The sequence below is a fragment of the Panthera tigris genome, chromosome B1 (genome assembly GCF_018350195.1).
Source record: "Panthera tigris isolate Pti1 chromosome B1, P.tigris_Pti1_mat1.1, whole genome shotgun sequence".
In the NCBI taxonomy this organism is placed as follows: domain Eukaryota; kingdom Metazoa; phylum Chordata; class Mammalia; order Carnivora; family Felidae; genus Panthera; species Panthera tigris.
In genome coordinates this window covers 83,929,391-83,956,318 of record NC_056663.1, presented here as the reverse complement: position 1 = coordinate 83,956,318, position 26,928 = coordinate 83,929,391, and the positions used below count along the sequence as shown (strand labels likewise).

Sequence of the window (26,928 nt, the reverse complement as noted above, 5' to 3'; positions counted from 1 at the left end):
CCTCCTGAGTAATGTTCTATCTCTGTATCGTATGGGAGGCATAATCTTCTGCTCTCTCTGGGTCCCTTAAGGGCTTTCTGGCTAGTTCTAGGGGTTTGACCGTTGCAACCTTTTGTAGAGCCCCTATGCAGTGTCCAGAGCTGATCCTTAGCCCCTTGCAACTGTCCTATACTTTCCACATGTCTTTACAATTTTCATGTCTCTTGGAAAATGAAACTAAAGAGAAATAAGGGAGAAAACCCCTCTTCCTTGATTCTGTTGCTTTCAGCTTATTTTTTCATTCTTTGTAGTCACTATAGACCTTCTTAGGAGGGTAGCTTTCGCTCTGGTTGTCCACTTGTACAATACGAGTTCTCTTCTTAAATGCCTTAGATGTGGTTCCACTCCATGTTTTTATGTAAATGGCTCCATGCAATGTCATCAATGCTCATAACCACCAAATCCAACAGCTTCTCTTTAGTCCCTCTTTTTTCTTCATCAACACATTTGTTATTCTTGTTTACCTTATCCTGCCTAAAATCCTTCTCATTTAACTACAGTGATGCTTGAAGCCCCTCAAACTTGAACAATTTCTCCATATTTTGTGGGTTCTTTAATCCTTCTTTTCTTGTACTTAATGGATAGTCTCCTATCATATATGTGTATTTCTCACATCGGTTGAAATAGATTTATTCATTCAATCCCAATATCACAAAAGACATCCCTTAAGGTAAAAAAAAATTCCTTTGGAAGAAAGGGAATTTTTTTTTAAACATGTAGAATAATGTAGAATTCAACCATTTAATTAATAAATCATAAAATAAATGGGGTTAATGAATGGATAGCACATCCAAAATGGATTAGTAAGTGAAAGCAATGGTTTACAGGATTAACTCATCCTTTTAACACTGACAGAAATTATCCTTAATTTTACTGTGAAAGAGAAATAATAGATTATATGGATTATGGGTACGATTCAGCATGGTAATTCTTTTCCTCCTTTACAAACAGCCTAACCTCTATTTACACTGTTAATAAAGCTTTATAGTTTCTTTCTTGAATGGAGTATAACTCAAATGATGCTTTGAGTTACAACTTTTCTGCATAAGGAACAACCCTACATATGTCAGTATAGTGCATAGATCAGATTTGGACTTTTGTTATGGAAAACAACCAAAGTCATATCACAAAATTCTGTGCCAAATCTGTGACAGGTTGTCTCAAAAGTATGTTGACATAATAGAAAACAAAATATCAGGAAACATTCACTATGTTAAGACAACTGCCTAGCTAATGAAATATAATTGGTTTGATGCAAAAGTCCACCATGTTTTCAAGGAAGAAATATATTTACAAGTTTCAAATATACTTAGTTATATTTAATTAGTATACTACATGAGGTCTTATGTTTTCAAACTTTTTAAACTTCTGTTCCCATGAAGAGTTTAAATGACTTCAATGTAGGGATTTTTTTTTTAATTTTGTGTCTCAGACAATAATTTACTCATGACTTGTACATATTTCAACAATGACTTATACATATTTTTAAGGTGACATAATTATTTTATGTATAGTATTGAAGCCCCTTATAGACTTTGCCAACAACCTACTTTTAAATATATTTTAAGTAACGAGGACATATCCTTGGTTCACAAATATTAGTATCAATTAAAAATAACCTAAAATGTTTATTAACACACAGATTATAGGGAAAACTCAATAGTTCTGTAGAGAGACTTGGGAATTTGCATTGCCAACAGGTTCCTAGGTGATGTTGATTCTGCTGGTCCTGTGATCACACTTTGAAAGAACTTATAGAAATAGAAAATAAGTTATAAGAATTCTGGGAATTCCAGGGGTGCTTGGGTGGTTCAGTAGGTTAACCTTCTGACTCTTGATTTCAGCTCAGGTCATGATCTCACGGTTCTGGGATCAAATCTCAAGTCAGGCTCTATGCTGACAGTGTGGAGCCTGCCTGGGATTCCCTCTCTTTCTTTCTCTCTCCCTGTCCCTCACTTGTGCTCTCTTGTGCTCTCTCAAAATAAATAAACAAACATTAAAAAAAAAGAATTCTGAGAATTCCAAATTTAGATAACTTGTATAAAAATTATCTACCCACATCCAAGTTAAAATAAGCCATTTTTCATGAATTACTAATGCAAAATAGTTTTGTTTATATTATTAACTTTAAGTAATTAAATTTAGAATTCACAAGAACACTGGCTGCCAAAAAGTTTCCCTGCATTTAATTTCATTTTGGCATAAAAATAATATTTTATGTGAAATAAAATAATATAAAAACTGCAGGTGAAATTTTTTAACTATCCACACTTGAACTTGCATATGCCATTGTAATATTTTGATGCAAGATTCACTGGGTTATGAAAAGTCCTAACACTCTGCCACCAACGGTATTTTAGATAAAGTATGAGAATACAGAGCAGTGAAAAAATTGCCAGTGATTTGATAATAGACTTTCATTATAGCTTTTGGTTAAAAATACTAAAATAATTTTCTATTTTATTAAAACCTAATTTCTTATCATTGTAAATATCTCAATATTACCACACATTTATATCACTTATTGATGAACTCCAACTACATTTCTGATTCTCTGGTTTTGAACTGCTCAAATGTTGTGTGCTTACTTTTGTGGGGAAAAGAACTGCAGAATTGAATAATAAAAAACATGCTGAAGTGTAAGATACATTTCTATAGGCTTGGATGCTTTAACAGTTTCACATAAAAATTGCAATAATTCTATTCAATAAATTAGTTCCTTACTTCATATCACTTTTTATTACTTGTATAACTTGTATTCTATCTGATTTTCTCCTTGTATATGTGTGATATATCTGATATAGATTATAAATCAAAAAGTTAATTATTCATTAAACCCTTTTACATGGTTAAGAATTATACAGACTTTTTCGTAGACTCAATTGAGATTTCTAACTATAAGTTCCTTATTTTAGATTTTTGGTATCTTCCAGTGGCACTAAAATTAATGTCCTAGCATGAGCAGCAGGACATCAAGAGTGCAATCAAGGCAGTGAGGCAGGTGACGGTCATGCCACCTTGGCAATCAGTCTTTTTGATTCCGATAATCTCAAAGTTGCTCTCCCATCCTTACCCCATGTGTCTTTCCCCCATTGACCTCTTTGTTTGACCTGTCCTGAAAATTTATAATCAAGAAATTATTATTGTTGCTTTCTAAAGCTGGTATACTTACAATCAGGAGGCATCTTTTCCATAAATATTGTGTAATATTCTTTTAGAAGTTCAAAATTTTCCTGATTAATACTTTCCTGCAAGGAGACATCTCCAAACCTACAAATAGAACAAAGAAAACAGTTATGGGTTATAAAGATGCTCCTGAAAGTAACATTTTTTAACCTGTTATTTTTAAATAGATGCCAGACTAAAACCACCTCCTCCTTTTGTTTAGAATTAAACATATCCCCAGTATTCTGCCATTAACTCATATTAAAATCTAGGCACTCTTCTGGATTTCCTCTCTTTTCTCCACCCCATCCAGTATTCATTGATCTTTTCACATCTCTGGCAGTCTTTCCTTCTTTTTCCTTAACACTGTAATTGTATAGTAGGCATTTGATTACATCCACTCTAGACTGGGTATACAGCTTCCCAAATAACCCAATGCTATGTCTTCAATCTCCTTCCCTTCCAGTCTCTCCTTTACATCACGGTCGGATCATTCATTCATTCGACAGATATTTGTTTAACTTTGACTATATGCCCAGAGCTGCATGTGCAATAAACACAATGTTGGAGAAGTGAGTCTAATACCTGTTCTTCATATCAGCTCACTAAACTTCACTGCCTCTTCTCCCCCTATAAGGACAAAGTCCAACCCCCTTAGTTTAGCATCTAACTTCTCCACAAAACCTTCCAAAAACCCTCACAGGAATGTAGTTACACTCTTCTCCCTCATCGGCAGCATTTTGATACCTTTGAAACTCTCCACATGTTATTCTCCCTCTAACTAGAATTTTTTTATCTTCCTTGTCTGCTTGATCAATTCATCCTTCAGGCTTTAGGCTCATGTATCCCATGAAACCTTCCTCATGTATTCCCCTCCCATCTGTGAATCACTTTCTTTCCTCCACTATTCCTGCCCCTTCCACATCTTTGCTTATTGCATGAGTCAAACTGTAATGTATTACTTGTTGACCTGGCTTCCTTACTGGATGGTAAGTTCTTTTCGGACAAGGATCATATCCATTTTTCTTGTCACATTGCATGTTCCCTGTGTCCCTTAGCTTGGCAGAGTAGTGCCTGGTAGAAGGTCAATGCTCAATATCTATGCTGAGTTAAAGTTGGAGAATAAGAATATAGATGAAGGAAAATATATAGGAGAGCTTCTCTTAAACACTGAAATACACTCTTCTAACTTTTTCATACATTATAATCAACTGGTATTAAAAAAATATCATCCTTGCTGGATAAATACTATTGTTATGGACTTAATGTTTGTGTCTTCCCCCCCCCCCCAAATCATATTTTGAAGCCCCTAAACCCCAGTAGCTGTGTTTGGAAATGGAGATTCTAAGGAAGTAATTAAAGTCAAATGAGGTGGGGGCCCTAATCTAATAGGATTGGTGTGTCCTTGCAAAGAGAGACACCTGTCAGCTCACCGTCTCTCTCTGTGCACACAAAAGAGGTCAAGGGAGCACATAGAGAGAAAGTTAGAGAGACTTCTCACCAGAAGCCAAGTTGGCTAGAACCTTGATCTTGGAATTCTCAGCCTCTGGAATGAGGCTATACATTTGAGATATACCTTTGATATACAAATGAGATATACAAATGAGATATACATTTCTGTTGTGTAAGCTGCCCAGTCTGAAGGATTTTGTTGTGTAGGCCAGAGTAATTAGTACTTATTTAATTAAGAATGGATACATATAACATACAAGTTGGCAATGGGTAAATAGTTCGTAAAGTATTGAACCTGGATTACATAGCATGACTAACTTGTAGATGTTGCCTGGTAAAGCTCAAAATTCAGAATCAGAGAAATAAGACTCAGAGAACAGAGATGGAGTGATTGACTTAAATTAGTAATTGGTTGATGTCTAAGTGTCAGCCTTCCCGCTTCTCTTCAAGTTTTTCTATACTTTGTCATTTGTCTCCTTTTCAAGTCTTATGTGTTTTTACAGCTTCCAGATATGAAAAAAGTGTATGTGTGCATGGTGCACGTGTGTGCACACGCACATAAAATATGCAAGATCGATAAGAGAGAAGAAAGGGAAGGGACATTTTATTTTTTGATGTTTATTTATTTTTGAGAGAGAGGGAGAGAGAGAGCGAGCAAGAGCGAGCACAAGTGGGGGAGGGACAGAGAAAGAGGGAAACACAGAATCCAAAGCAGGGTCCAGGCTGTAAGCTGTCAGCACACAGCCTGATGTGGAGCTCGAACTCACGAACCATGAGATCATGACCTGAGCCAAAGTTGGATGCTTAACCAACTGAGCCACATGGGTGCCACAAAGAAGGTAAGGGGCTTTTTAAAATAAAGTAACTAACAACTGAGATAGTCACGGTGACATAAATGATGCAAATTAACCGAATGTAGAGGGCTTGAAAATACAATGCTCACTATTCCTTGAAAGTCTGTACATGGGACTTCCACATCTCTCAAGATGACATTCACAGGTCTTAACTTACTAATTCAAACCGCAAACACTCTGTAGTTTAGTGTACCAAAAGAGATAATTAATTTAGAGTGCTGTTTTATTTTTCCCACCCAAATTGTGTAATTTACGTTCATAAATATCATTCATCTCAACCACTGAACTTGCTGTGAGGCACATATATACCAATGACTGGAATATAATCTGACTTCAGGTACTTATTTGCAAAAGTGCTCAATTATCAAAGAAAACTTGTACAGCACAGTGAATACAAATATATTCTGATTTATGCATAGTATAAGAAAAGAGATTAATGGCTTCTGTACAGTTTGAAATTAAACATGAAATACAAAGCTGCCACCTAATTTTGTAACTGACAAGTGAGAATTATGAAAACCTATGCTGTTCAGGAAATATCTTTTGGATAAGAGGGAGAGAAGGAAAAATCATTGGAAAATAATAGATAAAAACTGGCACCTTGACTATCATTGAAAAATTCAGGAGTACTATAAATGCAGTGGCATTTTTAATTTAGTAAAAGACATTGGAAAGGTTTAACACTTACATATCAAGTCATGGCCAAGAATATGCTAGGGACTTTTAAACTGATACCTATGGGGGAAGGAGCCATTTGGAGAGTGAATTATGGATAAGAAAGCATTTTAAATATGAAAGACTATCAAATTTTCCAGAAGTTCTGCCTGTAGGGGAACCTCTCCAGCCAGGCCTCATAGCCAAGATGGTGACATATTTCTCTAAAATCTTTTAAAAATGTGTTCTATGAACTTTAACTCATATCCACATTTTCAATAATCTCTACATGTGAATCATGTAATATGCAAAAGTAATTCCTATGCTTTCTCACAAAAATGTTTTTGACACTAACTCATGGCACTATGTATAATCATCTGTTGTTTGACTAAGCAATTTATTATGAAAAGATGTGCTAACCTTGCCCAATAACAGCTATTTTAGTAAACAAAACAGAAGGGAATAATAGACTGTGTTTCAGGTCCAGAGAAGTTTGACAAAATTAGCTGAGTTTACATTGTTGAAATACATATGAACATAAAATTTCTTTTTTTTTTAAAAATATTTATTTATTTATTTATTTATTTATTTATTTATTTATTTGGAGAGACAGAGTATGCAAGGAGGACAAGGGCAGAGAGAGAGAGAGACAGAGAGAATCCCAAGCAGACTCTGCATTGTCAGTGCAGGAGCTCAACACAGGGCTCAATCACACAAACCCGTGAGATCATGACCTGATTCCAAATCAAGAGCTGGTCGTCTAACCAAGGAGCCACCCAGGCACCCCAAACACAAAAACTTTTTTTTTAAATGCTTATTTTTGAAGGAGAATGAGAAAGAGTGTGAGTGTGGGAGAGGCAGAGAAAGAGGGAGACACAAATTCTGAAGTAGGCTCCAGGCTCTGAGCTGTCAGCACAGAGCCTCACATGGGGCTCGAACTCACAAGCCGTGAGATCATGACCTGAGTCGAAGTCATATGCTCAATCGACTGAGCCACCCAGGCACCCCCAACCCCCCAAACATAAAACTTCTCAAATTGGATACACACACTGTACTTGGAAACATGAAGAAAGTTAATCCCTGTAAATAATTTGGTATTGGCATCAATATTTTCCTCATTCCTTTGCCACATTTAAATTTAATGTGGGCCAGGGATCCTTAAATGTGAATATTTGCCCTTGCTATCTCAAATAACTTGGTAGTGATAAAAAGGGAGAACGTTTGCCATGAGTCTTTCTGAGTTCTGTGTTCTGTGCACAGAAGCGTATGGAATTGTTCAGCATACCCATAACAATTAAAAAACATGTGTAGTACTGATCTTACACTTGAAGCTTACCTCTCAGCAAGAGTTTGTTGTTCATTGATTCCAACATTAAAAAGTACTGGATGCACATGAAGCAATTGCCCTTCTTTAATCTGCAGGGGCAGGGCCTCAAACATTCTCGCTGGAAGCTTCACCTCTACCACATAATGTTCACTAAAGAAAGCGGAGGGCAAAGAGAAGGAGCATTGTTCATTTCATTCAGTTTTATTGGAAAGAAACAATAAAACAGTTGGAACATAGAGCTGATTTAGGTTTCTGGCTGCTATCTGCTTATTTTCCGTTATTAATTCATTCAACAATCATTTCATTCACTTCACTATTAAATTACTTGGCATAAAGAGTTATTTTCATTTTTTATTTTTCTCCATTAGTTTGAGATCCTTTAGGAAAGGAAGAATGTTTAGTTCATTTGTACACCAGGGCCATGCGCATAAGAGACTCAATATTTATCTTCTTGATTTAATTATTTTTAAAACCCAGTCAGTCTCAAGAATAAGGAAAGTAATTTAATGATGGATTTTTCAATATAGTGAAACTAATAAGCCCAATCACTTAAGGCATTACTTAGCATGGCTTGATTATTATTATTATTGATGAACCTCCCTCCTTGGGATGGCTTGATGGGAATGTAACTGTTTCATTATTTAAGATGTAACCTTTGGGGGTTCCTGATCAGTTTTGCAACATTAGCACATCACAGGAGTGGTTTTTCACTGGAAATTTCCATTAAAAATTACCCCTACTGTTTGGTGTGGAAAATTTAAATTAGGATTCACAGAATATGGTCAACAAGAATAGCTGCTTGTGCATTTTTAAACTTGACATCTTCTGATGCAGTGTGAATTGAGTATTAAAATATAGAGAGTTTTGTTCAGAGTTTATGAAAATCCATGTGTTTCTGGAACTATATATAGTGCTGGGATCGCAATACATGTATTGGGAAAAGAAGCACAGGACAATTAGTGAGTCTCTTTATGAGGATATTTTTAGTTTTCTAAAATAGAACAATACTGACACATACTCTGGATGATTGACTCTGAGACTTGCTTCTTACCTGAGCTTCAAACCAGACAACCAGGACATACCCCCAATCTGGCAAGCAGGGATGTTAGCACTAGCTGTAGATGAATGGCCACATTCTTTTTCTTTTTTTTTTTTTTTAATTTTTTTTTAATTTTTTTTAATGTTTATTTATTTTTGAGACAGAGGGAGACAGAGCATGAACGGGGGAGGGTCAGAGAGAGAGAGGGAGACACAGAATCTGAAACAGGCTCCAGGCTCTGAGCTGCCAGCACAGAGCCCGACGCGGGGCTTGAACTCACGGACAGTGAGATCATGACCTGAGCCGAAGTCGGACGCTTAACCGACTGAGCCACCCAGGCGCCCCTATTTTTCTTTTTAAAAATGCTCTCAGTGCCCTTTACAATAGCCTGGCTAACAGAGGGCTGATGTTTATTTATTTCAGAATATGAGAAGTATTAATGAGTGAGTCCATGTGTAAAGGTGCACTGAAGGTGAAACATTATATAGTATTTTATGGTAACTTTTTGTCAGCTTGAATCAAATATAACTAACATAAACTCATGCATTGTAAGTGCAGAGTTCAGAGTTTTAGCAAATTTATAGAGTTGTGCAGTCCTGACTATAATCCAGTTTCAGAACATTTCCATCACCTTAAACAAATCCCTCCCTTGAATGCAAATGACCATTTGCATTCAAACCCCAATCCCACTGTCGGCCCCAGGAAACCACTGATCTATTTCCTGTCTATGCAGATTTTACTTTTTTACATATTTCATATAAACAGAATTATGTAATATATAGTCTTTTGTGTCTAGCATTTTCATTTAGCATAATGACTTTGAAGTTATTATGTCGTAGCACGTATCAGTAGATTATTCCTTTTTATTCCTTTTTATAGCATTCTATTGTATAGATATACCACATTTTGTCTATGTACTCACAAGTTGATGGATACTTGGATTACTTCATGATTTGGACTATTGTGAATAATGCTGCTATCAACATTCATGCATTAGCTGTTGTGTGGACATATGGTTTCATTTTCTCTTTGGTATATACCTAAAAGTCATATAGTAATTTTAGGTTCAACTTTTTAAGAAACTGCCAAACTGTTTCCAAAGTGGCAGCACAACTTTATATGCCCATCAGCAATGTATGAGGGTTCCAGGTTTCTCACATCCTTGTGAACACTTGTCATTGTCTGATTTTTTATTATGATGGTTTCCACTATGAGTGAAGCGGTATCCACTTGGGGCTTTAATTTGCATTCTCCTAATGACTAATGATATTGAATATGTTTCCATATGCATATAAACCACTCACATATCTTACCTGGCAAAAAATCTATTCAAACTGTTTGCCCATTTTTAAATTAGGATTTTTTCTCATAATTATTGAGTTGTAAGAATCTTTATACATTCTGGATGCAAGTCTTTTATCAGATATATGATTTGTATATATTGTCTCCCAATCTGTGGCTTGTCTTTTCATTTACTTAGTGATATTTTTGATCCTTAAAAGTTTATAATTTTGATTAAATTCTATCTATCAAATTGTTTATTTTATGAATCTACAATTTGGGGTCCTATCTAAGAACTCTTCCTAACCCAACTTAGAAATATTTTCTCAAATAGTTTTACAAATAGTTTTAGCTCCTACATTTAGACCTATGATCCATTATGAGATAACTTTTGTGTGACGTAAATTGGGTTCTAAATTATTTTTTCTGCATATGGATAACCAATTGTCACAGCACATTTTTTGAAAAGACCCTCCATTCTCCATTGAATGGCTTTGGCACTTTTGTCAAAAATCAACTGAACAGTTTACATCTGGGCTCTAAATTCTGTTCCATTGATCTAGATGTGTATACTTATTCCAGTACCACAAAGTCTTGATTATTGTGGTTTCATATTAAGTCTTGAAATCAGAAAGTGTAAGTCTTCTTTTGTCCTTCTTTTGCAAAATCGTTTTTGGAATTTGGTTCCTTTGCATTTCCATACAAATTTTAGGTTTAGCTTGCCAATTTCTGAACAAAAGACTACTGGGATTTAGACAGCAATTGGACTGAATCTATAGATCAATTTGTGGAGAATTGCCATTGAAACAATACTGAGTATCCTAATCTGGGAACACGGACTGTCTTTTCTGTTTATTGGGTCTTATTAATTTCTCTAAGCACGATTTTGTGTGTTCTGTATACAATTCTTAGAGTACTTTGTTAAATTTGGTGCAACGTAATTATTTTTTGACGTTATTGTGAATGACATCGTTATGTGTGTCACCACTGCTTCCAACCACTTTTCAGGAGTGTGCTTTTTTCTGCTCTCCAGTCCAGATAAAGTCAGCCCCCTGTAGTAGTGAAACCACTGGTCTTCTCGGATTGTGTCACCGCAGTAAAACTGTGCTGACCCAGCTGCCCAGCTGGCTTGGATGGGAGCAACTCCAGGCAAGAGAGCCAACAGACACCAATGGTCTTGACCAATGTCCACTAGTTTTTCATCAATAAGTATTTCTGAGTTTGTGTGCACATTTATTTCCTTAGTCTCAAGATGGTCGTTTTAGACAATTCTGTCCAATTGCAGTGCTGATGTTAGGAGAGAGGATTTGCCAAGTTGCTCACTTTGCTGTTCTAAGAGTTCCACTGACATCTGTTTTGTAACTTTTGAATTTAGGCACAGCCTGCACATTCCCTCAGAAAAAGCGTCTATACTCTGCCTATACCAAATGGCCTGGTAAGCTTTCCATATTAATTGTGATAGAAGTATCAGTTTCCCACTTTTGATAATAATCTCCATAGTAATATAGAGTGGTACTGTTTTCCAGATGTGTGTATGAACAATAGTCACCTTTCATTCAATCACGTATCTCTGAGCATCCTTCATACAAAGTTTAAAATAACTATTATATATTGACTATAGACAAGAAAGCAAGGTTAGTTAACTTTTTTTTATGTTTACTTATTTTGAGAGAGAAATAGAGAGCACACACAAGTGGGCAGGGGAAGAGAGAAGGAGAGGCAGAATCTCAAGCAGGCTCCACACTATCAGTGCAGAGCCCGATGCAGGGCTTGAACTTAAGAACCATGAGATCATGACCTGAGCTCGGATCAAGAGTAAGGTGCTTAACTGACTGAGCCACCCAGGTGCCCCAAGAAAGCAAGTTTAGTTTGAACTTTTCTACCTACTTTCTTCTCCATCTCTCTCCAGTATGAAAAGGGCCTTCTCTTTAGTATGTTCATATTTTTCCTTGTGATCTAAGAATGTTTCAAATTTCAAATATCCTCATGCAGCATGTAAAAGTGCTAATTTCCAAATGGTTACAATCTGGTGGACCCCAACTGAAATGACTTACCAAAGGATATAATTCTTCTGTTGGAGGTCTATTCCACACATCATCATTTTTCTTAACTATTTCTGATATTTTGCCCATCATACACTGACCTTCAAAGCTATTTATTTAAAACCATTCTCAGAAATTTGAGTCTGTGAGTGAATCGTCAAAAATAATTAAGAAAAATGGCGGTATATGCGCCATGACACAGAAATATATCCTTTCTAAAATGTTGCTGCTTTTAACAGAATTTAATAAAAAGTCATTTTAGGAATTATGATGCTATTAACCAAATGATTCCAGCAAAAGTAAAAACATCTAGAGCTTTGGAATAGATAGCAATAAAGAGAAAATGCCCTTCTGATGCCTGCTATTCTTTTGAATTCCTCATATTTCCTGGAGGGACACTTCCAGGCTCACCTCACTACCGGACAATTAATAAACATTCATGAGACTTCTGAGAGTTTTTCAAGATCTTCCCCTCTTACATCCCCGAACTTATTTTGCACAAAAAAGGAAAAAAGAACAAGAGAAAAGTTTCCCAACCAAACCTTAATTCTCCTTGGCTCCTTTGTCAGGAGTTAACACAAATATCTAACAAAGCTTGGTCTCAAGGAAATAGGCACCACTTACCGCCTTCCTGTTATAACTGGCAAGACATCATTGGACTTGGCTTCAATTATTTTAAATGCAACTTTCTTCAAATCTGAAATGCCAACAGCCATGTCCTCTAGCATTCCGATTTCATCACCTACACAAGGGAGAAGGAGCACTGTTACAAATATACTATTTGAAGAAAATGTCATTTGGTATTACACCTCCCTGCTGGGATTTGTTCTAGCATTTTAGTGAATGAGTTTCTGAGTGCAGTGAATTTATTCTAAACACTTTTCCTCAGAGGCTGAAGGCTTTCACCAGTGAAATAAAAACCATTTCAGTGGACTCCAGCAGTCCAAGTACCCTTTGAGGGAAAGAAGAATGTGTACATTTGGTGGAAGGCTATCGGAAAGTTTTAACTCCTTTATGAAACAGAGGATCATGCAGATCTCTTTCCATTGGCAGGACTGATATTTGATTTTTCTAGAAATAATAGAGATGTTTGAATTTTAGACTTGATATTTGATTTTTCTAGAAATAATAGAGATGTTTGAATTTTAGACTACTGACCCAGGCTCACACTAGTTTTATTTCTCAGCACACTAACAAAGAAAGCCTAAGAAGGAGGAAATTGAGTTAGAGTCCAGATCAACACTATCCAATTCAAATATAATGCAGGCCACATATATAATTTTAAATTTCCTGGGGGTCACGTTTTTAAAAGAGTAAGATTTACAAAGGTGAAATTAATATTAATAATATATTTTACTCTAACCCAATATACCCAATGTATCATTTAGTTATAAATCAATATAAAATTATTAATTATTAATATAAAACTAGTTTTTACTAGTCTTGGAAATCTGGTGTGCCTGTCTAGTACATATTGATTTGGACTAGACACGTTTCAAGTGCTCAATAGCCACACCAGGCTATGTATTGAATAGTGCAGTTCCAGACATTAGAGAGTTGGGACTTTAAAAATCCAGTCCTTGAAACTCTGTTGGCAAAGAGCCTTTTATATTAAAAAAGCCAGATGGTTGTTCAGGACTCCACTATGAAATAATCTATAATTCCATTTTCAAAACATAATGAGGGTAAGAGTACAGTTACAAGGTGAATGAATGCACAGAACAGAAAGTTACATTATTTCTGTAATGCCTGATGTCATAAATGTTTATTTCTCATTTTTAAGTTTTACTGCAGAATCTATGGATCAACTATCCTTATGAATAAGAATACGATTTTAACATGTACCAAAGCAATACTCACTGTATGTACTTAGCAGTCCTTCATATTGCACTATCAACCCCACTGTGTGAAGCTGCTGCAGGAAGCCAGGGTCATGCAAACTTGTATGTAATTTGATGATAAAACCACAAACCAATCCAGCAAGCTAAAAAAAAGTCATTGAAGACATTTGGGTCAGCAAACTTTAATTGAAAAATATTTAAGATTTTTGAGGCATCACAGATTTAATTAAAAATTTTCAAGTATGTGAAACATCCATGAAATAGTGGAAGACATGGACAGTTGGGTTAAAATATTCCCTTTGCCTGGAATGTTTAGAAAGAGAGGCTTCTGTCTCCTTTCCTCCATATGTATGTCTATAAAACTCAGTTGTAGGTGTGGAGGCGGAAGGGAGAAGAAAGACCCCCAGGACAGCTACTGTGATGGAGACCAGCCTTGGTGTCATGAGATAGGGCTGGGGGTAGGCAAAGAAAGTGGTCCTGCCAAACCCTGCCTTTAAGCATTACTTCCCTGCAAACTTATTTTATAAGCAAACCAAACAAAAAGATCATTATGAGGCCTTGTCCTGGGATTCCTTAGGGAGCTGTATAAATAAAAGGGAGGTTGCAAACAGATCCCTTTTGCCAGCCCCAGCTGCCACCTGCTGTGGAAGGCAGCCACCCCTTTCCTTCCAGCCTGTACTGTGTGGAGACCCCAGGGAGTAATACCATGACAGGATGGGCAACCTGTTCTTCACGGACTGTCTGCGCCATGAAACAGAATGTACAATTCAGAGACTTGGCCTTCTCTTTGCAGAAATAAATACTTAAGATCTCATAAGCTGTTTCCATTCAGTTCGTGTTTATTATGAACAAGAAAACCTCATACCAAAAATTTAAGTAAAGAATCTCTTTAAAAATGAAACTACCAAAAGAAGACCTCTTCTGTCACCAAGGATAACATTTAGCCACCCAGCATTGCACTGTGCTCACAACAAAAAGAGGCATCTACCGCTTGGCTGAAGACGATGTCCCTTCTTAGAGTCAGCATCAAGCACTGGGGCAAGCTGTATGCAAGTTCCTGAAGGAGCACGAATGTCAAGGACTGCTTGGCTCGGTTCACCACTTCTCCCATGCAGTCCTTCAGGGTAAGGATGAGGGGATACAATTGTTCATACCAGTCCTCTGTGGGGAGGAAGGGGGTGTAAGAACAGCAGGATAGGTGAAGGTCTTGGAGAATAGAACCAATTTACTATTCTACAGTCAAGTTACACATATCATTAAGGATTCACAATGATTAGAAGAACTCTGATACAAATCTCTCCTCTGAAATCCAGATGTCAATAACAAGCCACATGTTGGATCTCTCTGCTGGGTGTATTGAATATATTTACAGTATAACTCCTCTCCACCCTACTCACCTCCAGTCTGTACTGCCTGGATCCTAGTGGATGAGGCCATCAGACTCTTTCTATGCTGGAACCAAATTTTCCTGGACTTCTTCTTCTATAGTTTTCACATTTGTTGGGACATTGAATAGTTCTACCACTGTAATAACCCACCAGACATTCACTTACCCCTTGCCCTCTGCCTTCATCATTTCTCAATCTTCTCTGGATCAGTCACTTCCCTCTCCCTCTGATCACATCCTATTTGAACGCTTTTCAACAGTGTCACTGGAGGGGACTTTCTAATCAGTTTCAATTCCATCCCATCCCTCACTCCCTCACTGCCTACTTTAAACATTTTAAAAACACTAAAGAATTCAGAATAAAGTCCAAAAGCATAAAAGACCCTGCATTATCTGATCTCTGCTACTTGTCCAGTCTCACCTCTCAGAACATCCTCACTCGCAGCCGTGAGTCCCAGGTGAACTGAACAATGTTCCCAATTTTCCCAAACCTGCCATGCTCTTTCATTTTAGTGTGTGTGCAAATCCTAACTCCAGTCCTGGAACACACTCCCTCTACCTGTCTCCCTGATAAATACTTTATCTTCTCTGCAGACTTAATTTAGGATTTTTGTCTTCTAGGAAGTATGGATCCCCCCCTCCCCATTTACTGAAGTTTGGGTAGAGATTAATTCCTTTTTTTTATTCCCACAGTTCCTTGTTTTTAATGTTCTAGAATTATCCACGCACTGTTTGCTCTACAAGAAAGGGAGCTCACTGACAGTAAGGAACTTATATTTTAATCACTGAGCCTAGCATAGAATCTAAAATTCAATCGTTTTAATTGACTGAGTATAGTTATAATAAATAGGCCAAACGTTTTTAAAGATATAGACAAGAATGAAAAAATCAAGTTTTTGACAATTCAAATAGGTTTTTTTCAAATCAGGATACGAAACTGAAACCAACTGTGCTTTTTGTATGTCTAGATACCAAACATGTTTCAATTCTATAAGTATGACATTGGCACATGATATAGAAATGAGTTATATTATATTTTAGTTTATTTGGAAATCAAGGCCCTGATAAATGTCAAACACTATACATTCCAGATTGCATGACATTCCATTAACATATAAATAAATAGTAGCATGACAATGATATCTAATAGAAATGTATATATGCTGAAAAATTCATTATAAATCAGGATCTGAATTGCTATGATCTTCTTAGCAAAAAAGTGTAAACTTCACCGTGAATGATGTAAGTGGTCAATAACCAGTTAAGACCTTGGAAGAGTTACAGGGAATGATAAAAAGAATCGTAATCACCATTGTACCATATCTACTGTCAGTTATTTTATGTTGTGTTGTAATAAACTAGATGAAATAAACTAAAATGCTTGAAAGAATAATTAGTGACCTCCACTTAATAAAAAGCTGTGCTCTTGTTAATACTTAATGTAAATGCTTATGTGAAGCTATAATGCAAAATACATTAGGAACATTATGAGTTATTATTCAAAAATATTGTAGAATTAAGTGTTATGATAGGAATAAAAAAACACTAGAGAAGGGAAATCCAACGAAGGCTTATTAAATCTGTAATCATTTAATGAAGGACTCACCTGTGGGCAGCCTTGGGTGAAATACGAACAATGGTTCATTTTAAAAAAGCATTGGCTAATAGTGATTTTTATGTCATTATTACATGTAAAAGGGCGTGTGAATGGGCATCAGACTTATTTTCAGAATAAAAGATACATCAGTAGATATCAAAAAGGGATGCTCCTTAGTCCTATTTTTTTATATTTACATTCTTTATCTCCCATTCTCTCCCGCCCTCTTATTATTCTCAATACGAATGTTTAGACTGATAACATACATATATACACTAGGAAGACAAATATTTCAATAAACCGATGTAGATTTCCATCTTAAAAGATAACAGGTGGCAAAATGATTTTGTTTTGTGCTTAAGTCCTAGAGATCAGCTTCTACTGAAGAATCTCAAACACAAAATAAAGCTTGTGTGCAGTAGGTGGCGCTGCCTTATTAGGCTGAAGCAGAACTACTGTGTCACTATTCCATTCAAGCCCCTGATTTATACTGCTTTATACATAGTGTGCGTATTGGTTTAGGCACCTTGTATCATACTATCTTGTGCCAAGTGGTCAATGACTTGGTCAAGGGTGTGATATGCTCTTCCTCATTAGAAAATGGAAAATTAACTTAAGGGTATACACTTACTTCTCTTGAAAGACATTAAGTGACAGCTAAAATTTAAATATAGTTCTTTGTTTTTCTTGAAGATCTTTCTTTGCAAATTTCTTCATCATTTCCTTTCTCGCTTCTGAACCTATCCTCACACTTACTTAACCAGTTGATTCTTACTCATAAATTGCAATCATATACTAACAAAAGGGAGTCTGATTTCTAGTCTTAATAGAATTAAACTGAAAACATGGAAAAAAATACACTGATATTCTAAACCTAGGAGCATGTTAACAATAGTCTCCATTTACTATAATTATATATACGTTTTTAGCTAAAATTTAAAGAAAATGACAGTATAATAAAACATTAATTATAAATAAGAAAAATGCAAGTTTGTGAGGAAGGTAGCATGTTTTAAAGATTACAGTAGCCAGTTTCCAATAGAAAAGCATGAATGAGAAAGCTAAAATTCTATTTTGTTTTCTGGAAAAGAAACAATTTAAGTTCACCAGATAAAGGAAAAACTGCACTGGCAAATGCAAATTGCAATGACTAAAGGTTTTGGTCCCTGTTAATATTCACTCACCGTAAATCTCAGGTTCTCAAATAAACACAATGGTGTATGACAGGCGAAAGAAAGGCTGGAGTCAGTTCACAAATGGCCTTTTTGCTCCAATGAGCATTCCAAATCATTTTCACAAAGGAACAGCAAATGCTTTAGTTTTCTCTTCGAAAATATTTTTGGGAAAAGGAAGAAGCTACAGGTCTTGACCGTCTTCAGATCACTGTCACTTCCCCTCACCTTCCTGCCTCTCCTTACTTCACAATTTGCATGGTGCTCACTTTGTTCTCATGAGAAAGCCATGTTCTGTCAGAGATGAAGATGATGTTCATTCTGCACTATCTAGTCAAAATCAGAAGTCCTGAAATGCACAATCCACTTTTCTGAGTTTAATTTCTTCAAATTTCAACTAAGATTTTATACAACACAACACAACACACACACACACACACACACACACACACACACACACACACACACGATACACCCAAGAAGCTAGGAAGCTAGGGGCTCACCACTCTATAGTCACGGCACCAACTCCTCTCTGGGAGCTAACCGGCTCAGCAGGCACTTAAGTGCCCACATCCTCGATTCTATCCCCTGGGCTCCTTTCAGTGACAGAGGAAAATATAAAGAGAATGTTTTAGTGTCTCTATAAAAACTTGCTGAAACTCCTTAACCCTGTGACCAACAAGCAGAGTCTTTCCTCAGGAAAACATAAAATGCATGTGGCTTAGCCGAGCTTTTCCTGAGCTTTGTGAAGTGTGCTGGAAGCCATCCAAGCAGAGCCTGTTTTCCAGCCCTTTCCTTGCTTCTATAACATATTCAAGTGACGCTCAGTGAAGGATTCAAAGAACGACTGCGAGGTGCCCCCCTCACCTCCTCCATACGCCATCTATTTCCTGTACAGGATGTTCACGTCCTCTGAGCTCAATGGCTCTTATGTTACTCAGGAGGAAAATAAAAGAGCCAAATAGCTACCAACTGTAGCAGAGCATAATGCTTTCTTTCCAATTTCTGAGTCATTTTCTTCTCAGGTACTTGGTTTTCTTTGCTCATTTAAAATAATTAACTTCACACAAGCTTGTTGCCATTGTTATTTTTGTTATCACAACTTTTCAGACATAGAGGAAAAGAAAAGCTAAAAGATTGTATGCCCATTAAACTTTATGCAAAGAGATAAGAGAAGAAATGATCCCAGCTTTTAGGATTCACCTCAGTTAAGAAGATGATGAACTGTGAAGCTAAGCAATTAGAATAGCCTCTAAGGAGGGTGATAAAATCCCCAAGGTTGTGAGAACAGAGACCAAACTCCTAGCCAACAGGGCTTTTATACTATGCTCAAACTCAGGGAGCACAGGATCCACAATGGGTTTGTAGTTGGAGGTGAGAGTGGGAGACTTCACAATCTCTGCTCAGAGTCTTTATGGCTTTTGATGGACCTGTGTCCTACCTCACCCCAGATATAGCTACCTATGTGCTCCTCTGAGTGAAGGCCTTCTTTCAGGCACAATGCTACAATGGGAACATCATAGCTTGGAGGGGTCAACCAAAGGCTTCCCCTCCAGACACTTTATAGCTAAACTCCTTTGTATAATACATGGGGCCAATGTTGGTAATAGATCCTGGACACCAGCCCACATGAAGCCTCCAAATATCTGGACATACCCCAGGATATAGCCCAATCAGATAATGGCTGAATAATCCGGAGAAGAAAAGCACCCGCTAAGGCCTGGTTGCCTAGAATGCCTTCCTCAGCCACTCAGAATGTGCCCTGAGCCTTCCTAAGCCCTTGTCCATCTTTATCATCTATCTCTTGGTCCAGGAACCAAAAAATCAATCTGTATTTATATCACTTTAACAAATGCTAACCTGCCTTCCTTTTATCACTTTCCCTCCTTTCTTCAACTGCCATCATGAGAAACACAGTCATTTGTTAGACAGGTAGAACCTTTTGGATGTGAGGTCCTATGGGTGACACTTATAACTCATGACCCCTACAAGGAAAAGTAAGCGGTGCAAAGTATTATCTACCATATAAGGGATTGGATAAGTGCTATAAAAATTGGGACCGTGACAAAACAAGTTTAGAAGAATTAAGAGTTTAGAGGCAATGCAGTTCATCTTTGGGGAGATCATATTCATTCATGGTTGTGTTATTTGCTGAACATTTGAAGGAAGTCTTGTACGGAAGGAGTTCAGGGAAGCTGAATGGAACACTCATAAAGCAAAGCTTTGTAGGAACAGTCTGGGAGAAGTGAATGGTTTGAGGATGTCAAGTCCCATAGACAGATGCCATAAACTGATTGAAGTTGCCATGCGGGGATTGGAAGGGAGGAGAGGAGGGGCTGACATTCCTGACAGACTTGGACAAGGCAAGAGTACAGTGGAAATAAATGTTGAGCCTGAAGCCATGGGAGGAAGGGAAAAACAATAAAAAGCTTAGTGGGCAGTCATCATAGCTGGGATAGGAGAGAGGTAAGTAGGGGTGGGGAGGGAAACAGGAAGGTACAGAGTATGTGAGCAGAGAGCCAAAAGCTAAGAAGTAAGACCAAATCTAGAAATAATGGGTATCAGGCAGGGCAAATGGAAACAGGGTTTATGGTAACCCTGGGGGAAAAGTTGCACAGAGAGCAGTCTATGTCTTCTGAGCAGTCTAACGGCCCCAGGGGGATTCACACAAAGGACAGACACGAATCTTAAAACGTGATCATCATAGTGTCCACTGAACTATGATCCAAGGGAAGCGACTGATCTTGGCACCTTCCAGATGTATTAGAAATGAGTGTACTGCTCAACTTGAAACAAGCTGCTAGAGGAACAAAGGCAACCTTTTCTTGTGTCAAGGGAACTTTGTTTGTTTAAATCCTGCCAGCCTGAGAACACAGTGTCATAAAACTCTCCAATCTTGCTCTTAGAAAAATAGCGAAGGAAATGCATCAACCGATATCCTGGTTAAATTTCTCATTTTGTAGCACAGAGTTGAAAGCCTTAAGTAAATTCTGCTAAGACAGTTTCCAGGACCTAAATCCATTAATCAAACAAGCTCTGTATTTGTTGTAGCACGAAAGTTTTGAATTGGGGGTTGTGATGAGCCTGGAAGAGTCTCATATCCATTGGGCTTATTTTGCCTTTTGGCCTTAAAAACACCTGTAACCTCAGGACTCTGGCCTACAAATATGCTGAACATTTCAGAATAAGCTGTATAGGTCATAGATTACTGAGCAACCTGAAGTCACCAATACATCTGCACCAGATAGCTCCTGTAATTTAAATTTTGTGTAGTATCTAAGACTGAGAAAAAAGGAGTAGATATTGAGTTGACTGAAGAATGATCCAGAGAAGGGAAAAGGAGAGGCATTTCTATCCTGAAGTGAACCAGGTACTGTAGGAGCTTTCTAGTAAACTCCAAAGCCATTGGAATATAGTGCACCATTTTTAAAAATTCCTTTACAAAGTAACAAAGTCTCATGTAAATAGATTTAACTCATAAGTGCAGAGAAAGTAGGCAAGTAACCAAACATAATGCAAACAATACTACTCTCAAGCCATTCCATTCAATAATCATATGCCCCAAGGTTCCCACATGGGAAATATGAGTCTTTATCTATCTCAGTTTTGTTTTGGATGTGAGCATCACCAGATTTATGATAAATTTAAGTAATTTTAAGTATGTGCAATTTTTGAATATGCGGTAATTCTTAATTTCTGCCTAAGGTACCATTCCATTGTAAAGCTTTAAGGGATATCTACAGGATTGATTTTCAAAAAGTTATCTCTCAATATCACTAATGCTTTTTCCTGGAAAGAATAGAAGCAGTGAAGCATAGTGGTCAGGAGAGCAGGCTCTCAACTGAGACCACTGGGGACGGAAGCCAGGCTCAGCCACTGGACTGGGCTTGATAGTGACAAGTAATTCACCTTTCTACTTTTTCATTTATTAAATATGTAGAATTATTCCTATGCATGTTACAAGAATTAAATAATACAGGCAATATTTTTAAGTTTCCAGCACATACTAAGAAACCCCAAGATGTTAGCTACGATTTTAAAAAATTAATACAATCATAAAGTAATTTTTATATGTCACCCAATGTCTGCCTGCTACTAACATTTGTTGCTTATGCTCTTCCTTCTCTCTTATTTCTGAGGATGAACTGTTTGTTCCCCAGCTAAGACCAACCAGCTCCTCTATCTGTACACCAGATCTCATCTCCTATCCCTTACTTAGAAGTATCACTCAAGAAATTCTCTCCCCTTTCCCCTACATCATCAATATTTCCTTTGTTACTAGAGATTCCCATCAGCACATACACATGCCGTTGTGTTCCCATCTTTAAAAAAACAACCCCGTCTTGACCCTACTTCCTTCTACAGCTTCCACCCTCTTTCTCTTCTTCCTTTCATGATGACACTTCTCAAAAAGTTGTCTATACATGCTGTCTCCAGTTCCTTTTCTTTCTCTTCCTTTTAACCACTCCACTTGCATTTACTCCTTATCCACTCTAGTGAATTGTCATCACTGTCACCAGTGACTTCTATGCTGATGAATCCAAAGTCACTTAGTCCTCATTCCACTTGACCTTTGGCAGCATTAGGCATGCTGAAAACTCCCTCCTGGGGTTTCTCACCCAGGATATCAGGATATCATACTCTCCTGGTATCCTCCCACCTTACTGGCCATTCCTTATCCCACTCTGTTGCTGGTTCATCCACTTCTTTTTGACCCATTCACATGGGAACATCCCCAGGGTAATCTGCACATTAGCTTCCTTTCCTCTGAACACTCAACCCTTTGTTGACATTTTTCAGTTCCATGGTTTTAAGTACCATTTATGTGTTGACAATTACTATATTTGTACCTTTTTTATTAATTTTTAAAATTTTAATTCTAGTATAGTTAACATACAGTGTTATACTAATTTCGGGTATACCATATAGTGATTCACTCAGTGCTCATCATGATAAATGTACTCTTTATACAAATTTATATCTTTAACCTGAAACTCTCTCTTGAACCCAGATTCTTATATCTAACTGCATACTTGATATGTCCATGTAAACTGGAATTTTCCAAACAAGCTCCTATTCACCACAAACCCTGTTCTACCCAGTCTTCCCCAACCAGTACAGGACCACCCCATCTTTCCAGCTGCTTGTGCTAAAAATGTTGAATCATTCTCAACTCCTCCTTTTCTTTCATTCTCTCACCCAAACCATCAGAAAAGCCTGTCAACACTACCTTCAAAATAACTACAGAGTCCAACCACTTTTCATCATCTCCACTGCCACCTTCTTCTTGATCCAAGCCACTAACATGTCTCACCTATATAATTACATTAGCCTTCCAACTTATCTATACCTGTTTCTATCTTTCCCATCTATAGTCTAATCTCAACATAACAGCCTAGGTGTTAAAATCTGTCATATTAGGTTAAGCCCTGGCTCAAAAACTCTCTGATTGCTCTTATTTTTCTCAGAGTAAAAGTCAAAGTCAATACAAAGGCCTTACATGATCCTTTCTCTAAGTTACCCGTATAAATTCATCTTCTACTTTCTTCCCTCCTCTTTCTCTGTTCAAACCAAACTGGCATTTTTGCTGTTTTCTGATCATGGCAGGGCCACTACTGTCTCAAGTGTTTTGTAGTAGTTGTTTTCTGTGTCCAATATATCCTTCCCCTAGATGTCCACATGGCTCTATCTTTTTCTCCTTGTGTCTCTGTTCTAACATCAACTTCTCAATAAAGCCATTGGCCACTCCCCTTAAACTTCAATTCTGCCCTCTAACAATATTCCAAAACCCTCTTATTTGCTTCATATTTTTCCACATCATTTGCCACCATTAATATCTTGTGTAATACCTTTATTTATTATGTTTTAATGTCTCTCTGGTACAAACATATGGGAGGGCAGATGTTTTGCCTGTTTCACTTATTGTTGTATCTTCATTGTCTAGAATAGTGCCTGGCACATAGTAGGTACTCACTTAAAATATGTTGAATGAATGAAAGAAAAAAAATCACTTTAAATAATGTGGCACCTTTATTCTCATACATTAGAACTGGCAGAGACCTTCAAAACTTGGCAGATGACCTTTATTTTACCCACAAAGTAAGGTCCAAAAAATGTAAGTTATCTGTCAAAGGTTATAGCCAAATAAGTAAATTGAGAACTTGCCAAGAATCTTGGAGCTGAGTCAAGTGTTGTTTTGTTACACTGTAATTCATTGCACAATTTTTAAGGGACACATTAGTTTTCTGATAGGGTATTTGAAAATTTCATAATGTACAATTATTATTGAAATCCTAATTTTATAATACAAATATCTGTGGTATATTTTAATTATTTTTATTGTTTTTTTTAGCTAGTAAGTGTATTTTAAAAGCCATTTTTACCTGTTAACTTATGAGTTTTTAAAAGCCTGATTTATTGATGCTTCTTTCCCAATGTAATACTAATCATTTATGTGTAGAAATGCATGAAATTCATGAATATTAACATTTAAGCCCTTTGATGAAAATGATGCTTTGTGCTTGTATCCTTGCACTTTACAAAATAAAATACATGTTTCATATTATAAATCCACTGAAATAATTATCTAATGTTGAGTATAAGTTCTGATAATATAGTGATTTTCATGTATGTACGCATAAACACGCACACATGTTGATGATATTCACTTAATAATATAAAATTTACCTGCCTAAGCATTTCTTGTCAGGTAGCAGTTATAGATCAAGGTGACCAGGCTTTTATTTCATAATATTGGCCTCTATGACTTTCCAAGAATTATGTTAGGCTCTGGAGATTCAAGAGCAAATCACAAATACTTGGCATATTTTCTCACAGAGCCAAGTCTAGTAGAGGAGATGACATTTAAAACAGCATCTCAATAAACCAGAGATTCAGAGGCTGCAAAATAGTGGCCCATGGGCCAGTCGTATTTGGCCCTCAAAGGTATTTTATTTGGCCTTCCTCATATTTTAACAATTCTTCCAAGTCAAATATTGACCTTTAAAGATTTTTAATGTTTCATATAAAAATTCAGATTTACTTGAAAAATCAGAAGATATGGTAACTGTAGGTTCAGATTCCTTTGTGGGAAGGATTGGCTGGATCTGAGTGGTGGCCCTCTTTTGAAGGATATATACTTCCTAGTTTGTCCCAGTGTCCAACCATCCAATTCATTTGACTCATTCATGTTACCCTATATGACAGCTGAGGGCCTTTGTACTTGAAGCCCTTGTAGAAAGTATGGCTGCAGAGAAAGACAGATACCATATGTTTTCACTCATATGTGGATCATGAGAAACTTACCAGAAGACCATGGGGGAGGGGAAGGAAAAAAAAAAAGAGGTTAGAGAGGGAGGGAGCCAAAACATAAGAGACTCTTAAAAACTGAGAACAAACTGAGGGTTGATGGGCGGGTGGGAGAGAGGGGAAAGTGGGTGATAGGCATTGAGGAGGGCAACAGTTGGGATGAGCAATGGGTGTTGTATGGAGACAAATTTGGCAATAAATTTCATATTGAAAAAAAAGAAAGTATGGCTGCATAATTTGCAGAATTCAATGAAAAAATTAAAATGTGAGAGACTCCTGCTCAAAGAGAGCAAACAACCTTCCTCCTTTCTTCCTCAGTGGTATCTTTCTCAACCTGTCATGGTTGAGATTTTACTTACTCTTTTATGTCATACTCCCTTCGGCATGGTGACACATGTATGCAGAGTCTCAAAGGTATCCATCCTGACCCTAACTATCTCCACACCTGCACCCAGGCCCCTTGGTAGGTGATAATGGGGTCAGAAAGAGGTCACTGGGTTAGGAGAAGGATGAGGGAACTGGGCAGGCATTGGAGAACATGGGAGGCACAACTGTAGGTGAATCAAATCTCAAAGTTCCAGGCATGGCTTCCATTGCCCTATTGGACTTTATTTAAAACACAAAGATAAATTTTTAAGAAGGCAAGATGGTGACTACAGAGCATTAAACCCAGAGCAGATGGCCCTGCTGTGTTGGTGACCCTGTGCACTTGCAATGATCCCATGCTCATAAAACCAGCTCTGGCCTGAAGGACCAGAGAAGGTTCCTCAGAGGATGTGAAGTTTGAGATTGTGGAAAAGATATGGGCAAACCTTTGAAGGCCTAGCAGTGAAAAGTACAAAGTGAGGTCTCAAAAGAGTCCAGTGTGACTAGATTATGAAGGATGAGGTAAGATGAGGTGGAAGAAAATGACAAAGCATTATGAAGTGGCAAGTGTGGGTCTTGGAATTTAGGGCTTTGAAAGATCAGGAAAAATTTCAGCAAACAAGTATTAGATATGGCTGATATCTAACCATAAAGTAAGCCCATATGCAGAACTGCTCTTAAGATCTAAGGATTTCTTGCCAACAGTTATTCTGAGGACTCAGATTCTTTTTGACAAATTCAATCAGGAATCATTTTGCCTGGATTTGTATCCTTGCTCAGATACCTACCAGTTCTGTGATCTTTTAAGTATTGCTTAAGTTCTTCATCTATAAAATGGGGTAAAAATAGAACCTCCCCTACAAGCTTATTGTAAGGCGGAGGCAAGAATGTAAAGGCTTAGCAAGTGCTTGTCACATAAATATGAATGAAAGAAGGTTTAACAAGGTAATGTGATTATTTTCTCTCTTGATACCTTTGTTTGGTACCCAAGTTGCATGTGATTTTTACCCACTTGTGCTTCCTATTCCTCAGGTGAAGGCAATCTCTATGACCCACACCTCTGTAGTATGGATTTCCTTAATATTTTTCTCTTCCTTGTGTTCACACTTTATTTAGTTTGATCTATCTACCTGGTAATGACTCTTAAATGCATATTTCCTCTTCTAAGTCTTTTATCTTGTATATTCTATCCTTGGAAAATCTCTGTGTATCTTCTTTTATTTTTATTCATTTTTAACTTTTTGCATTATTTTATTTATTTTTGAGAGAGAGAGACAGAGACAGAGACAGAGACAGAGACAGAGAGTGTGAGCAGGGGAGGGGCAGAGAGAGAGGGAGACACAGAGTCCGAAGCAGGCTCCAGGCTCCAAGCTGTCAGCACAGAGCCTGACATGGGATTTGAAC

At 37.2% G+C, this 26,928-nt stretch overlaps 1 protein-coding gene across 10 annotated transcripts in view; it reads right to left on the bottom strand.

Moving 5' to 3' along the window:
* INPP4B (inositol polyphosphate-4-phosphatase type II B) overlaps positions 1–26,928 on the bottom strand; it is a 753,803-nt gene that overhangs the window by 69,920 nt on the left and 656,955 nt on the right. For all 10 annotated transcript variants that reach the window (XM_042983845.1, XM_007091777.3, XM_042983843.1 and 7 more), the window contains 5 exons: positions 14,683–14,855; positions 13,714–13,837; positions 12,478–12,595; positions 7,501–7,641; positions 3,212–3,309 (listed from right to left, as the gene is read on the bottom strand). In XM_042983845.1, the coding sequence (XP_042839779.1) occupies positions 3,212–3,309; positions 7,501–7,641; positions 12,478–12,595; positions 13,714–13,837; positions 14,683–14,855 (654 nt within the window). The remainder of the gene's footprint in view (positions 1–3,211; positions 3,310–7,500; positions 7,642–12,477; positions 12,596–13,713; positions 13,838–14,682; positions 14,856–26,928) is intronic.